This window comes from Arvicanthis niloticus, chromosome 29 (assembly GCF_011762505.2).
Source record: "Arvicanthis niloticus isolate mArvNil1 chromosome 29, mArvNil1.pat.X, whole genome shotgun sequence".
NCBI lineage: Eukaryota > Metazoa > Chordata > Mammalia > Rodentia > Muridae > Arvicanthis > Arvicanthis niloticus.
This window is the reverse complement of record NC_133437.1, coordinates 22,261,499-22,277,625: the sequence shown is the minus strand read 5'-3', so window position 1 is coordinate 22,277,625 and position 16,127 is coordinate 22,261,499. Positions and strand designations below refer to the sequence as shown.

The 16,127-nt window shown below is 46.3% G+C and overlaps 1 protein-coding gene and 1 non-coding gene across 4 annotated transcripts in view; both read left to right on the top strand.

Annotated features, from left to right (window-relative positions):
* The window catches only part of Arhgef28 (Rho guanine nucleotide exchange factor 28), a 282,901-nt gene that overhangs the window by 150,589 nt on the left and 116,185 nt on the right, over positions 1-16,127 (top strand). For all 3 annotated transcript variants that reach the window (XM_076927245.1, XM_076927246.1, XM_076927247.1), the window contains 2 exons: positions 10,222-10,280; positions 10,790-10,850. In XM_076927245.1, coding sequence (XP_076783360.1) covers positions 10,222-10,280; positions 10,790-10,850 — 120 coding nt within the window. The remainder of the gene's footprint in view (positions 1-10,221; positions 10,281-10,789; positions 10,851-16,127) is intronic.
* On the top strand, positions 2,838-2,977 carry LOC143440515 (small nucleolar RNA SNORA48). Its single transcript, XR_013108166.1, has one exon. It is a non-coding gene; the product is annotated as a small nucleolar RNA SNORA48 (small nucleolar RNA).

Genomic DNA, 16,127 nt, shown 5'->3' with positions numbered 1-16,127 from the left:
TTAGGGATTGGATTATATGCCCAATGCCCCACTGCATGCTGGGATTTTGTCTGATGCTTGCTGTCCCAACCACTGTGAGTTCATATGCATAGTGTCTTCCTGTGTCCAGAAGAAAACATTTCCTTGTAGTCATCACCCACATCTCTCTCTTACACTCTCTGCCTCTTCTTCCACAATGATCCTTAGGGCTTGGGAGGGATGCATGTGGTATATTTACATGTTTCAGGGCTGAGTGTTCTGCAGTCTCTTGGTCCCTGCATCTTGGCCAATTGTGGACCAGGATGTTAATCATCATCTAGTGCAGACAGAAGCTCCTCATGAGAGTTTCGAGGTGTATTGATCTGTGGGTACCATGACAGATGCTGGCATGGATGTAGGGAACACGAGCACATCTCCACTTGGGGACGTGGTACAAATGGTGCAGCCAACCTAAAAATAAGTGTGGAGGTTCCTAAAATAAAGTTTACAAATTACACAGAGATGCAAAAAAAAAAAAAATGTTCCTCTAAGCCAGAATGTGGTTTGCTGCTACTTCTTTCATCCTACGGGAAGCTCATCCTTTGCTAGGTTGTCCTTACAGATTTAGCTCGCCACTCCATTTTCCCTAAAAAGATATTACTTTCATCAACAAAGATCCAAAGATAAAGATAGGGTGTCAGCCTGTGAGCATGCTCATTTTGTACACTTATTAGAACAATGCTAGCTTTTCCCCATACGTAAGTGAAAAGTCTTCTCACCTTCCATTCTATCACAGGACCGAGTGGGGTGGGTGGTTTGAGCTGCAGGGAGTTTTACCGACCATCTGGTTAGGCCGCTTTCTGTAGCTCACAGGCTAGCTTCCCTCTCCCCCCACCCCCACTCACCTCCAATTTGCTTGCCTCTTAGTTTGGAGTCTTTATTCCAAATGGATCAAATTAGCAGGGTTGGGACAAGTGTAGAACTTAGTTAAGGGCTAATAGATTTCGATAGCTTATCCTAAAAGTGTAGCTCTATAAATGACATTTTTATATTCTAACTAGCTGGTATAAAAGACACACAGCCCTGGTATTTTCTTTACAGGCTGTAAGGTTAGATTGGGCAGGTTTTGAGCTATTCTAACTTGCATCCCAGCTATATGTTTCTCGTTACTTGCTGTTTCTCCTGGCCATGGGCTCATGGTCCATCTCCTCTCATGGCGGCCTCTTCTCTGTGTCCTTCCACCTTCCCTCCTGAGACCCCTCGCTTGATTCTCAAGTCCTGCCTTTCTCTCTCTCTGCCCCAGTCAGTCACAGGCTTTAGCCTTTTATGGATTAATTAATTTGGGAGTGAGGTTTGCACAACAAAAGCTGGTGTGCCTGTAAAAATTCTTTTATCTTGGGACAACCAGATCTTTGGGGACAGAATTTAGCATTTGAATACGCAACAGCACCAGACCAACCCCAGCTTAGCCCAAGAATTTGTTTCTTGAAGTAGCGACTAAGTGAAGTCAGGGGACATAAAAGCAGTTCTAAACTAAATTTATATCTTGTTTATCTCCTTGAAAGATGGCTTACTCCATCTTATTTAAGTAGTAGATTAAATTAGGAAAAAAACATGCCCTAATTTTACTTTGAAATATAACGGCTTTTCAAAAGCCTGTGCGTGTTGGTGATTGGTGAGTTGATTCCAACCAAATTTTGAGTCTGAGGTTCTCTCCCTCAACCCGTGTTTGAATGTTTCACTCTTGAGAGCCTAAGATAGACTGTGCATGGATGTAAAAGTTCATAAGAGATATAATGAACAGAATCATCATGTGACATAGACTCCAGAGGAAAGAGGGCACGTGTCTGCACACACTTTGTGCAGTATTTTGTGTGATAACTAAGTTTAAAATTATTTCTTAAAAATTTCCATTCTACATAAATATCAGTTGCCTTATTAGTTTCTACCAGATAAATTTTCCTGAAGATTGGAGCATCAAATGTTTTCACAATGATTCCAAATGTTTGCCTAAATATTTCATAATGCCAGTCAGTTTTGAAGCTAAACTCAAAAGTACCTTTGGGGAGGAGGGTTGCTCATGGCATTTATTACCATTCAATTTTTTTCTTCATAAAGTGGCCTTTAAAGTTGAGTCAAGGACGTGGCTTGTGCTTTCTAAGTTTGAGAACCAGAATTTAGATTCTCAGAACCAACATTAAAAGTGGGGCCAGTGTAGAGGCTTGCCTGTAACCCAGCGCTTGCGAGGTAGAGGCAGGGGCTTGTTGGGGCAAGCGCTAGCAAGAGTATTTTAACAGCCAGCTCTGGGTTCAGTGAGAGATACTGACTCAGCAAAGTGCACAGTGACAGACATCTGAGCCTCTGCCATACACATGCCTCTGCACTTGAGAACATATAAGAACATTCACATACATACAGCACACACACACATATATGCAAAAGTAAAAATTAAACATTAGAAAAATCATGAACTGTGATTTTGGTTAAGTTTTAGGTGAGACGTGCTCATATCCAGAACTCTTCCTTAAATGTTTGACACTGTCCCCCTCAATGCTTGATACTTTAGAAATATTGGGGTTGCATTTACGCCTGGAGGTTTAAATTCTTCCATATTTCATATATAGCCCTTTTTTTTTTTGTAGCAGATAACCCTGTTTTATTTAATTTGAGATTATTTGGAATATCTATATTAAGAATAATTGTGTAGTTGGGATTTTTTTTTTTTCATTTAATAAAACTGGAGTTGCAGATTGTTGTGAGCTGATTGACATGGGTCCTGGGAATTAAACTCAGGTTCTCTGGGAGATCACCCAGCATTCGTCACCACTGAGCCATCTCTCCGTAACCTCTAAAGTATTTTAATCATTAAAAAATAAAGAAGTCACCCCTGGACAGAGAGAGACCTGTTGTTGGTGTTGTTCTTATATCAGTCAGGGGCAGAGCAGATGACAGTTCATTGTTCATCCTAGCTTGATGCCTGGCTTGATGGACAAAGCTGTCTTATGCCTAGGACTCATAAAAATCAAATCAAATCGAGTCAGCACAGCGCAGCAAGAAGAAGAAAGACAGAAACCTGTGGACCACCATGCCACCCACAGAGCTGCCCTCCAGAGCATGGCAGAGGAGGGCCATAGACATCTGCTTGCTGTCACACCGCATTTTCCTTTTTTTTTTTTTTTTTTTTTTTTTTTGGTTTTTCGAGACAGGGTTTCTCTGTGTAGCCCTGGCTGTCCTGGAACTCACTCTGTAGACCAGGCTGGCCTCGAACTCAGAAATCCGCCTGTCTCTACCTCCCAAGTGCTGGGATTAAAGGTGTGTGCCACCACCGCCTGGCCTGTGCCACCACCGCCTGGTTGTCACTGCATTTTCCAATGTGGATGGAAAATGTTACCCAGGAGCTTGCCAGCTGCATGGCCAGCCTGTACCTGGAGCCACCACAATGTACAAGGACGTGGTGGTCAGGTGGGAGAGAACGAGAAGTGGAGCGGCTTGGGCATTATGAAGAGAGATGGAACTGGAAACTCAGGAGTGAAGAGGAGGAGTCCGTTGTGAGTGGTCAGCCCTGCCTCCTGGGCCATGGTGAGGTCATCACCAGAGCTCCTGCTAAGGGCCATGACTGAGCTTGTAGCTACACAGCAACAGGGGTTGGTATCAATGTCCAGGGTTCATGGAGTTGAACCATGGAGATGTCCCTGAGACCATGGAGATGTCCCTATTGTCCCTAGGAGTTTGGGCAGCCATCAGGGACCACATGGATGTCCAGGGGTTGTGTATAACTGGTCCCTCCCCTCCCTGGATGCAGTGCTCTGGAGAACTAGACCCATCTTTTATCAGCAGCAGCACTTAGGAGAGTGGGCCCTGCTCCTTGCTCAGGCAGCACACTGAAGCTGGCCCTGGCGGGCTGGGGTATGGGTGAGCCTGACCAGAGGGTGTGAGTGTGGGAGAGCTGGCTCCACCACTCATTTGCCATGGGGTGGTACAATTATAGAGGTGATGCCCCCATATCCCGCCTCTCACTACCTTCTGCAGCCAGGAAGGCTGCCCACAGGCTCATGAGCTCAGGAGAGCTCTCCTTGTCCCTTACCACTGCAGCACTTGGGAGAGCTGGCCCTGGTGGAGGAGGTGCAAGTGAAGCAGCCCAAAGGGTGAAAGCAGGGGAGAGCTGGCCCTGCCATTTATCTGCTCTGAAGTGATGTGGGTGAAGGATGATGCCCTCTAACCCTGACCCCCCCGCCTCCTTGACACCTGAGGCAGTCAGGAGAGCTGGCCCTGGGGTCATAAGAGTGGGAGACCTAGTTCTGCCCCCTCACTGGGTGTAACACTTGGAAGAGAGGACCCTGCACTTTACCTGGGCAACACAGTGGAGCTGGCTCTGAGGGCAAAGGTAGGAGTGACATAGCCCTGAGCTTGTGATAGCGGGAGAGAGAGCTGGCCCAGCCACTCACAGTGTGGAGGGCTTGGGAGAGTGGGACCCCACACCTTGATTGGACAGCACTGTGGAGCTGGCTCTGAAGGTGTGAGTATGGTTGAGCCAGCTCAGAGGGCATGACAACAGGAGAGCTAACCATGCCTCCTGCTGATAGAGGCATCAGGTAGCCATCAGTGCTGGAGAGCTCACCCTAGTGGTGTGGATAAGGGAGAGCCAGTGGGCTGACCAGCTCAGCTACCACTCAGGCCCAGATTCAGGGCTCTGAACTGGCCCACCTCCAAATTCATGTCATTGACCAATGAGTTAGGACATCTGAAAGGGCCTGTCCTAGTTTTCCAAAGTTGCAGGATCTCCACGACACAGGCCAACAACAGGATAACTGGGAGGAGCCCAGGTGAGAATCTGATATTGATGATGCCACAGAAGCCACAGAGCTGGAACCAGACCCGTGGCTCATTACAACGAACATTTGCAAGAGAAGATGTGTGGACAGAGGGATAGACTGTGGGACACACTGTGACATACTACAGCTTCCACAATGAGATGCTTTCTGTGCTCTGTGTGTGTGTGTGTGTGTGTGTGTGTGTGATTTTTGTCGGGAGGCTGAAAGAGCAAAGGGTGGGTATGAGGCAGAAGGGGATGATCAGGACTGGGTTACATGATGTGAAATTCACAAAGAATCAATAAAAAGGTAAAAAGAAATCAAAGAAGTGCCGCTATCGTACTTGAAGACATGGTGCTGTTAATAAGGCCCATTACAAAAGCCACACGATCCCAGCCGAATAAAATATCCCACGTGGGCTAAACCACCAAGAGAAAATAAGGCAGTGGTGACCAGGCTCAGCTATGGGAGGGAGGTCAGAGTCAGAGGGCAGCTGAGGAGCCATGGGGGTGACTGCGCATGGGGGTGTGGCCTCAGGCTGGTATGAGGATATTCTAAAGTTGACAGTGGGTGATGGACACCTTGGACTACACTAAACCCGATACACTCTGTATCTGAAGTGGACGCGTGGTGTGGTGTGGTGTGGTGTGGTGTGGTGTGGTGTGGTGTGTGCATTACACTCCAGCAAGGCTAGATAAGCATAGTCTACATTAATAATTGGTATATTTTCCTTGGGTGGTGATTGTATTGATATATTTTTTTTTTCAAGTTTTCTTAAACAATTACCGTTGTGGCTCAGAAAAAAAAAAAGTATTAAGAGTAATTTAGATAAAAAAAATATTCGAGGCCAGCCTGGTCTACAGAGTGAGTTCCAGGACAGCCAGGGCTACACAGAGAAACCCTGTCTCGAAAACACACACACAAAAAAAATCACATTCTGAATGATCCTAAATATGAAAATAAAATGACCCCAAGGCAGCACATGGGGAGGTGTCCGAGGGCAAGGTTCCTCAGTGGCCTCTCTGCTGCTGTAGCTCTCTGGGGATGACTTGAGCCAATGGGATTGCCTGTAATGTTTGGGCTCTTGGAAGAAAGGACTCATTGGGATTTTTGTGGATAACTGTTCCATTGTTCCCGCCACCTCGTGTGGTGCTGGGCCAGCAACATGAGTGTTCTCCGTAGCAGAGAATCTCAGAAGTTCAAGTGTTCTAATAGATTGTGATTTAAGAGCGTCTCCTTCGCCACATTAGCTGAGAGCGGCACGTTCACATTGGGGCAAAACACAAAGCAAAACAAGGAAGCAAATGGATCAGTAGTGAAATGTTAGTGCAGAACAAGAGGGGAAAAGAGGTCGGCTGAGCTACACAGGTGAGAATAGCACAGTAATAAAGTACTGCCAGAACTGCAGGTGTTTGAGTCATCAGTTCAATAAAGTAAGCAACTTTGCTTCTCTCTCTCTCTCTCTCTCTCTCTCTCTCTCTCTCTCTCTCTCTCTCTCTCTGCTTGCAGAGGTGGCCTACCACCGAATCCCATCAGATGGATGTGTTTTGGGCACCAGATGTAGGTGTGTGGAAGAGAAACATGTGTTGGTCCCCACCTTGTATGTAACAGGCAGGGGATACAATCACTGGTTCCCAACCAGTTTGATCCCAGCCCCAAGTCTGATTCCAGAATGCATTCACTGCCTACAAGCAGAAAGAGACATTCAAAGACCATTTGTCAGGCTGCCCTGGAAGGTACTACACGGCCCCCTGCTTCAGCATCTCCATTGCTGGGATTACAGGCATGTGATGCTCACCCAAGAGGACACTGAATCATGTGTGAATGAGTGTGTTGCTAGAGAGGTTGTCCGGTGGGGATAAGCACTGTTAGGGTGCTGTTTGGTTATTTCTTAGGGAGGCAGAGCACACAGATAGTACCACCAGCTTGCAGCTATGTGCACAACACTTCTGTGCTGCTCTCAGGTGTGGCCAGCAGACAGGACAATGGGAGAGTAGAAGGCTGGTGGACTGCCTGGTTCTGCTGAGAACTTTTCTCCTCCTCCTCCTTCCTTTCTGGAGGGAGGGTCCTTGTGGTTAGGCCACAGGGCAGTTGAGAGAGTTCTGGCTCACTTTGGTTGCTTAAGTCTAGACTCTGGATCCATCTTGCAAGAAGATGTAGGAAGCCTGTACATGGTGGTAAGCTTTTCTCCAGGCAAATCTTCTTAATGAGACACTGATATTAATCTTACAGCTACTTAACCCTGGGATAAGAGTCCCTGTTTGTTGGTGCTGTGTCATTAGTGAACATAAATACTGGAGATTATCTTTTGTTTTTATTATAGTTTGGCAATTTTTTTTTTTTTTTAAAAAAAACATGTTTATCAAGTTTGGTAAGTCTGATGTAGAGAGGTAATTCTTCCTTCTAGGTTGGCCTTGAAGACAACATTAATAGGCCCTTAAAGCAGAATAGGTAGAGTTACTGATACTATTAGCAACCAAAGGTTGCTATAGCAACGAGTCATTTGATTGCATTGTGCAATTGATGGTACCTGGGGCTAGTGTAAAAGGAGTCCACTAATTTAGCAGAAACTCTCCTGGAGCAATTTAATTAAGTTCGAATAGAATAGGCACCAGATTCTCTGAAAAGCTCCGAGATGTCCTTTGGGTGAGCAGCTCTAAATTAATGAAAGATGTTATGGGTCTGAACCTGCACATCTTCACAACTCTTAAGAAGTAATTTTAGGGTGAGGGTTTTCATACATTTAAAAGTTCTTTTTAAAGCCAAAGGGAATTATAATGGAAACCTATCATTTTACTGTGGAATGTAGTAGACTCTAAAATCCTTTGACATTTTAGTTGTCTTTGAAACTTCTTACCAAGCACATATTCTATGTCAAGTCTGTGCACTTCATGCCTCCTACTCTCTCTCTTCTCAGCCTTCCTCCTATTCTACCAGTCTGCTCTGCTCCCAGCTTTATTGTTACATATGTGCATGTATACATACATAATACATACATAATACATACATACATATATGTATATACATTTATATAAAATTTAGGAAACACAAATGAAAGAAAATGTACAATCTTTACCTTTCTGGTACTGGCTTCTTTCACTTAATGTGATTACCTCCAGTGTGTATTTTTTCTACAGCAGTTGTTTTAAAAGGTAGAAAGAGAGAGAGGAAAAAAGTTCACAGGAGACTAAGGGGGAATGTAGGGATGGAGATGTGCTGAGATCATGGGGTCGGCCTTTTTAGGGGGTAGGGCTGAGGAGAAAGTTGAATGAGTCCTTTGATATTGCAAATGATCACAGGAGGCCACATCTTGTTTTCCAGGGTGCTTTTCAGAATAAATGCCTGCATGTATGGAATGCTTTAGAGACACAGTGGCCTGAAATGCCTCTAAGGGCATAGCACTTCCAGCAGGATGGAATTGTGTGGTCCTCTTCCTGTCTGGTGCAGATGTGTTCCTGGAACCTTTGGCTCTGTTGCTCCCCTCTGTCTGTAACATGCTGCAGCTATAGTCTCTACTTGAAGTTTCATTATGTAGGTTTGAGTTTCCTCAGCAACACCTACGTGGCAAACACCGCGGCAGGCGATTCACAGTTCTGTGCATCGGTGAAGTGGACTGGAAAACCTTGCTTTAACTTTTTGCTTTGGACTTCGGCACTGAAAAGGCACACTCTATAGGCAAAACCAGCCCGGTTCACTTGTAAGGCTGGTCTTTGTGCAAATGTTACTCTTCTGCCACCTGGAGACAAGATTTGGGAAATGCATTCAAAAGCTGGGGTTGCCGTTCTGTGTATAAGCTATCATCAGGCTGGGCGTCTCTATTCTCTGTTGAGAAGAGTCGACATAACTGCACAAAATTGAGGTTTTTACGTTTTTGTTTTTATCATGAAGCCTCACGTTCCTCATGGGTTCACGATCGATACCAGTTGTCCACTGTCACTGCCGTATCGCTTGCTTGATGTAAAATAAATTCAGTTATTCTTTTAAAAAAATCGTTTGCTTTTACTTATCGTTTGTGTGGCGGGTGTGCATATGTGTATGTGTGGGTGCGAGTGGGGGCCAGAAAAGGGTGTATAAAGTTATCAGCAGTTGTGGCTGCTGGGAACTGAACTCGGATCCTCTGTAAGACCAGCAAGTGCTCTTAGCATCTGGGCCGCCCTGTTCTTGCCTCTCCACTTCTTACTTCGCCTATTCTCTGTTGAGAAGAGTTGACATAACTGCACAAAATTGAGGTTTTTACGTTTTTGTTTTTATCATGAAGCCTCACGTTACTCATGAGTTCATGAGTAACTTCGCCTTTGCTTCCTGTCACCCCTATGGTCTGATTTGCGATGGAGAGCTGCGTGCGCGTAAGGGCTTGTACATTTTCTGTGAAATGTAAGTGAAACCCCTGGCAGTACCAAGAGCTTAAATAAGTCCACTTGGAGGTTTGAGGCAGAAGGCAACTGAAATTAACAGAAAAGGCAAATGGGGTAGGGAATGTCCAGTTTATGAACTTTCTGGGAAAAATCCTGGCATTTCTCTAGGACCACATCAAAAAGGTCTTGGAGGCTGAGAAGCTGAGATTCCAGAAAAGATCCTGAGGCCCAGCAGGGTTGTGTATTCCTATAAATTCAGGTGAAAGGTTTTCAGCCAATCACCCCTGCTGGAGACGCTAGCACTTACTCTTTCCAAGGCTAACCCTGCTGCATGGTTATTTTGACTGTTTTTGAACTTGTTTCTGGGAAACTGAGTATTCAGGAAGAAAATCAATCAGTCAAGGGACAGAGAAAATGTCCCCTCACCTGGGTTTCCTGTTCATCACAGAACATCCTGAACATTGTTTCCAGGAAAAGCTTTGCTGGGAGCGGGAAGGGGGGACACCTGGAGCATCTGGGGCCAGTCACCGCTTAACCAGCCTGGCCAGCTGAGGTCAGTGCTGGAGTTGTGTGGTGTGCTCCACTTTCAGTGATGCAGAAGGGACAGCTGGGTATCTTTTAGAGAAAATTAGTCATTCTTCTTTTTTCCACTGACATCTGTGGAATATCCAGGGGAAGATGCAAGTAGTACCCTCAGGTGGGTACCAGTCATATCCTCAGCATCTGTTAAGAGGTTTGGTTGAGGGTGGGGGAGAGCATCCTTCCTTTGCAGTCAAGGACACTGATTAGCTTAAGCTACACCCCTCCCCCGCCCCTGCCACCCCAGGATTTCCGGCGAGAGCTCTCTACCTTGTTTACATAGTAGTATGCACAAACAACCCCAGCGTGCGTGCGTGCAGTCATGTGATCACATACTTCACTCTCTAGTAGAGCTGCCTGTTAAAAAGCCTGATCTAAACCTAGCTAATCCTGTGTAGAGGGTCCTGGATGACTTGTATATACCTGCCATGTATTTTCTTTGTCTGTCTGTCTGTCTGTCTGTCTGCCTGCCTGCCTGCCTGTCTGTTTTTCTAACTAAAGAATTATTTCTTTTGCAGAGGTTGGGAATTTGGAGTCTGGTAGATCACCATCAGAGGAGGAGGAGGAGTGTGGGAAGGTAAGGAAACATGGTTGCCTGGTCTCACTGTCATCGCTGTGTATCTCTCCAGAGTTAGAGTGGCGTGACAATTGAGCTTGTGTTCATAAAAATCCACAGGTAGGCAAGGGTGTGCCCCAAATTCAATTTCTTTTATTAGGCTCGCAATGGGCTACATGTTATGACCAAGCCTAGCTATCTTTCTGAGTTGTCACTGCCGTAAGCACCAGATGATCAGCAGCTCCTTCCAGAACACACTGGGCTGGAAGCATCACATGCCTGGATGTTTCCTGGCACTGCTTTCCCCGTGGACAGCCTTCAGGTGTGTGTTAGCTGTACACACATCCTTTCTTTATTTTTAGCTCTCAGTGCTAATTATAAACACAGACGACTCTCCCGTTTACGTGTTGGGATGCGAGCAATGTGCTTTTATTGGTGTTTTCCAAGAGTGTCTTTCTAGGTCACGAGAAACAAACACTAATGTTGCAAAGATGGGATTTATTTCGATTCCTCACCTGTGTCTGTTACAGTGTGTCAAAAGCCAGGTGGACGGGGCTGATGAACACGAAGACCAGGACCTCCTCGTGCTGGGTATGTTCCAAAATGCTGCATGGCCTGCAGCCAGGGGTGGGTGCTATGGATCGGCCATATGGTAAACCAAAAGAAAGCTTGTTAGTATGAAATACTCTTTCCTGAGACCCTTGCTTACATCTTTCAGCCTTCCTAGGTCAGTTTTCTTTAATGTTTCAGTTGTAACAGTACAATTTGTACTTACAATCTAAAGTACACAGAAAGAACCCAAAACATTCCCTGAGGAGTTTCACCCTGCCAAACTCGGGCATGGTAGTTACCATGGTTACCTCATTATCGCAATGTGGTAGGCGCTGGGGGCTTCATTTCAGGAAGCGCCTGAACCCAGGGAGTGGACTTTGGGTACCATTCTGCGTTTTGCACAGGGCTGCCCAGTGTGTCCTACAGAGATGAGCCTTTGAGGTCTATGTCCCACCCCTGGGCCTCAGGAGAAGACCTGGTGTTGCTATGGTGTGTAGGTCCCTTGAGAGGGAGAGAGGGTAGAAGTGATTCTTCCCATGGACTTAGAAGTTCTCACTTGTTCTCAGATGTTCTATCCCCCTTTCCTTGGCTCCTCCCCTGCTCCCCCTACATATCCCTGGAACTATTTAGGGGCCAGCAGAGTAGAATGAAGTTTGGGTAGGAGTACGTGGGCCCGGCTGCCAGCAGACGCCTAGTGACTGAGATGTGAGTAAGCCTTCAGGTGCAGTGCAGCTGAGGCAGCTTGCACCCCTGTCTTGGTTAGGGTTTCCATTGCTGTGAAGAGACACTATGACCAAGGGCACTCTTACAAAGGACAACATTTAATAGGGGCTGGCTTATGGGTTCACAGGTTCAGTCCATTATCGTCATGATGGGAAGTCAGGCAGCCTCCAGGCAGACACGGTGCCGGAGGAGCTGAGAGTTCTACATCTTGTTCCGAAGGCAAAAAGGAGAAGACTGTCTTGCAAGCAGCTAGGAGGAGGGCCTCAAAGCCCACTCCTACAGTGACACACTTTCTCCAACAAGGCCACACCTACTCCCAACAGGGCCACGCATATTTTAACCACCACAACACTTGAAGGGGATATGAGAGCAGAGCTGTCTTGGAGGTGGTCTCTTGGGGCCAAGGCAAGTCCTCAGGCTAAGGAGAGTTGAGATGTCTTATGCAGCAAAGGTGGCTGACATATGGAGGCATCACAAGAAACTTGTGAGGGGGGTTCCTGGAGGCTCTGACATTGTGTTTGGCATCCGCAGTAGACACGTGTCAGAGCTGTTACAACCGTTGGGAAATCCCATAGCCTAGAGCAGGCCAGGAGGAAGCACCCGCAGTGTCGGTTGAGTGTGTTGCTCTGGGCTTGGCCCTTCGCCAGTGGTGGTTTGCTGGATGTCCTGGCCTGAGGTGCTGCTGAACTTGGAACAGAAACTGAGTTGTGTTCTGAGCAGGGTGTACACACATCTGTTACTGTTGCTGTATAAGGTGAGAATAATGATTTACATCCAAAACCCGCAACAGAGGAAGAGGAAGAAGGGGAAGAAAAGCAAACATAAGAACTAGATGACCCTTGTGGGCCCCAGAGCAGGGAGTGTGGCACTTATTCACGCATCCAGGATGTCTCATCTGTGGATTGCATCACACTCTCGGGAATGTCGGCTTTGAAGAATGTTTATTCAGACACATTGCTGGGGAAGGAGGGGTTGGCTGTTAAAAGTATTAAATAGTGGGATTATTTTTAATTTGGGACTCTAAAACCTCTCCCCAGTCTCCTACTGGTGTACTTGTTGGGTGAGAGGATTTTTGCTTTGTAAACTGCAGTAACCCTGCTTAAGCTGAGTGCTTGGTCAGTAACGTCATTGTGTCTGAAGAGAAACATTAGGAAGGCTGAGTGGGGGGGGTGGGGGTGGGTTGGGGAGGGGTGCAGGCCATGGACATGACTAGCTGACTCTAGCCTTTGTTTTATCGTTCATTTAAACTTTTGAATTAAGGGGGAAAAGAAAAATCTCCTGACTTTATGAAATAACACGAGAATAGACTTTAAAGGAACCACTGGGACGACAGGAGAGAGCAGCCAGCAGCAGTGTGTAGCAGGCAGATATAAGCCAGAGGCAGGAATGGGAAGCTGCTCCCCCTAGAGGCCACTTCAGAACTCTTGTCTTTTGTGTGTGCTGGTATTCTGTCCAGACTCTCAGGAGCAGCTAATAAAATGCCCAGGATAGAAGTGTTAAGACTTTGCTGTATTGTGTTATTTTAAACTGTGCAGTGCAAATGTCGTGTTGTCTTGCAAACTGGATTGGTGTTGTTCTGGTGGAACTTCCCATGTGATGGTTATGTCTGGAAGTGCTCTATCCAGACCAGCAGCAGCAACAGCCACTCACGTCTGTCAAGCACCGCATGTGAGACCTATGTGTAACTAGGTGCAGGCTTAGTTGTCTTAATTCGATCCTATTAGACAGGTCAGGTTAGACTACGTTCCCTTTGTGTTGTTCCTCATGACCCCTCTCTGAGCATCAGAATCATCTTGGCTGTTAGTGTGTACACTAGAAATGACAGTGGTTGTCGGGGTTAATGGGCATGAAAGTGCTGGTGAGCTTATCCAGGCCTGTGCACCAGACCTGCCAGAGTGAGTGGTTGCCATAGATGCTGAGGAGGTGACATTGGTGTTAAGACCAGGAATAATGTCCTTGTTCTCTGTGGACACGTAAGCAAACATGTCCGCCCTTGTCGTCTGTCACACAGTCGAGTTATAAAAGGAAATCATGACAAAAATCTTTTCTGTGTTTTAAGCATACTTAGGATTGCACGTTGGGCTGCATTCAAAATTATCCTGTCTGGAGAAACTGCAGGACTAGGCTTTTACACAGAGAGAATCCTCTGTTGAAGGGCTGGGATCTGGTTCTGTAGCCTCTACAAGAAGATAGTAGGATTCCTTCCCAGTAGGCAGCTAGAGGAAGGAGGCAGGACACAAAGCCCTCCCTGGGGGCAACAGAAGAAAAGCAGGTAGGTGCGACAGTGTGGTCAGCAGCGTGGTCAGCACACTGAGGGTGAGATGGGAAAAGGACCTATTGGACCCAGTCCATGACACTAAACAAGATAAAGGAACGGCATCAAACTTCTCAGCAGAGCTGGGGTCAAGACTGTGCAGAGGCTCCATTGCAGGGAGGATGGAGGGGAGCACCTCCTGGAAAAGTATGCAACCTGTGGGACCTATGGTGGGGGAGGGTAAGCTGCATGGAATCGGTCACGAGGATCCATGACCACTCAGAGAGCCAGCCAAACAGCAGACAGCTTGATCTGATCGCTTGCTGTTTGGCAAACCCCTGCTGAAAAATCCACTCTGAAAAAGAGGGAAACTATATGGTTTTGGTTGGAAATTAAGAATTCCAGCTGAAAGTTAAGTTCGTGTTTGAAGACTGTGAAGCTACAGTCCTAGTATCTTTGTCCAATCACAAAAGCTTCTGGAAAGTGATGGCTTTGCTCTGTCAGCCAGGAATATTCCAGAGTGTGCGCGAGGCTGTACGGGCCATAGACCTGATATCGTGACTCTCACACGGAAACTAAACTTCCTGTAGTAACTAATCGCCGATTCTCATGCTCTTCATTGGATTAAAGATTGTAAGAATGCGTTCAGCTAGAGTTGTGTGTCATGTAGCTATCGGCATGGAAAGAAATATGAGGGACCGGTGAAACTGAGATGGCGAGACAAGAGCATGGGGGCGTGTCTTAACTCTTCCTGTGGGGGAGGGGTGGTGGTAGATAGAGAGCATCCTGAGGTGAGTGTCGATGGGGTGGCGAATGGAACTGGTTGGTGTTCTTGGGAAGTTTCAAGATTGTGAGGCTCTGGCAAAAAGCCGTACCTTATCTGCTGCTGCAGATTTGGCTGGCAGACAGTGGGCTTGGCACCGTGCAGAGATTTCAAACAGAAGCTTGGTAAGACTTTGGGGAGGAACTAGGGAGATGGCTCAGTAGTGGAGGACCTGAGTTTGATTCACAGCACCTGTAGCAATACAGTTCCAGGGTTCCAGTGTCCTCTTCTGGCCTCTTTGGGTACTGCAAAATGGGTGCACACTGTAGATGTTCTGACAGACGTGGTCAGCTCACGCAGGGATTCAAATTGCAATTATTTTAAACATGTTAGTCATATGTTTCATTTTAATAATTTTTATGTTTTCCTTGTCTTAAAGTATTTATTTTTATGCCTATGTGTGTTCTGTCTACATGTATGTCTGTGAACCATTCAGCGATTGCATGCAGTACCCACCTGCATGCCCGGTGCCCTCAGAGAGCATCAGATCCCCTGAGACTGGAGTAACAGGTGGCTGGGAGCTGACATGTGGGTGCTAAGAATCGAACCCACATCATCTGGAAGAGCAGCCAGTACTTTTAACTGCTAAGAAATCTTTTTAGCCCCTATTTTTTTTTTAATTTTTAAACAGTATTTTTCTTATTCAAACATTCTATACATTTATACAATACATATTGATTACTGTTACCTTTGGGTCATTTGTTGTTGTTGTTATTTTTTTGGCTAGGGGCTCATGTAGTCCAAGCTGGCCTCTAACTCACCAAGTAGGTGAAGGTAACCTTAACTCGGGACATTCCTGCCTCCACCTCCCTCGCACTGAGATTAAAATCTGCACCGTGACATCTGGCTATAATTTTGAGCCATTTCGTTTCGATTGTTATTTATTACATATCATATGAGAAAGGGAAGATTTTTGCTGGTTGTTGGGACAGGGAGGGTGGACACTAGGGGGACAGATGAACCGAAGCTGGCTGTTGGATAGAAACTCAACTTTGTAATTAAACAAAATAGCAAAAACCACCCGGGAAGCGTAAGCTGCAGACACAGATGCATCTGAGGCTGGGATTTCTCAGTTGGCAGGACGGAGGTCTTACAAGCCCCTATGTGAAGCTTAGTGGGGATATGAGCAGAGGAAACTGGGAAATGAGGACCCAGCAAAACAGCTCCCCTAAAGGAGGAAGCTAAAGTGCAGCTTGGGATGTGTGTCAAGGACTCTGTTGTGAGTACCCAGTGAAGTACAATCCTCCTGTAAATGGAAGCTGACCCCTCCTCTAGCCCTCTCTCATCCCCTGCCCCTCCCTACCCTCTCTTACCCTTCCCCCACCCCTCCTCCCCCCTCCCCTATCCTTTCCCCAATTTCACTACGCAAAATCTCTGTCAAGGCCTTGGGAATGCCGTATGAAACATGAAGGAAAAGTGAAGAAAGACGGGGTCTTCAAGGCTCTTGGACTTCTAGAAAGTCAGCTTTTGAGCCTAAGTTTTAATAGATCTCACTACAGTGTGAACTATAAAATAG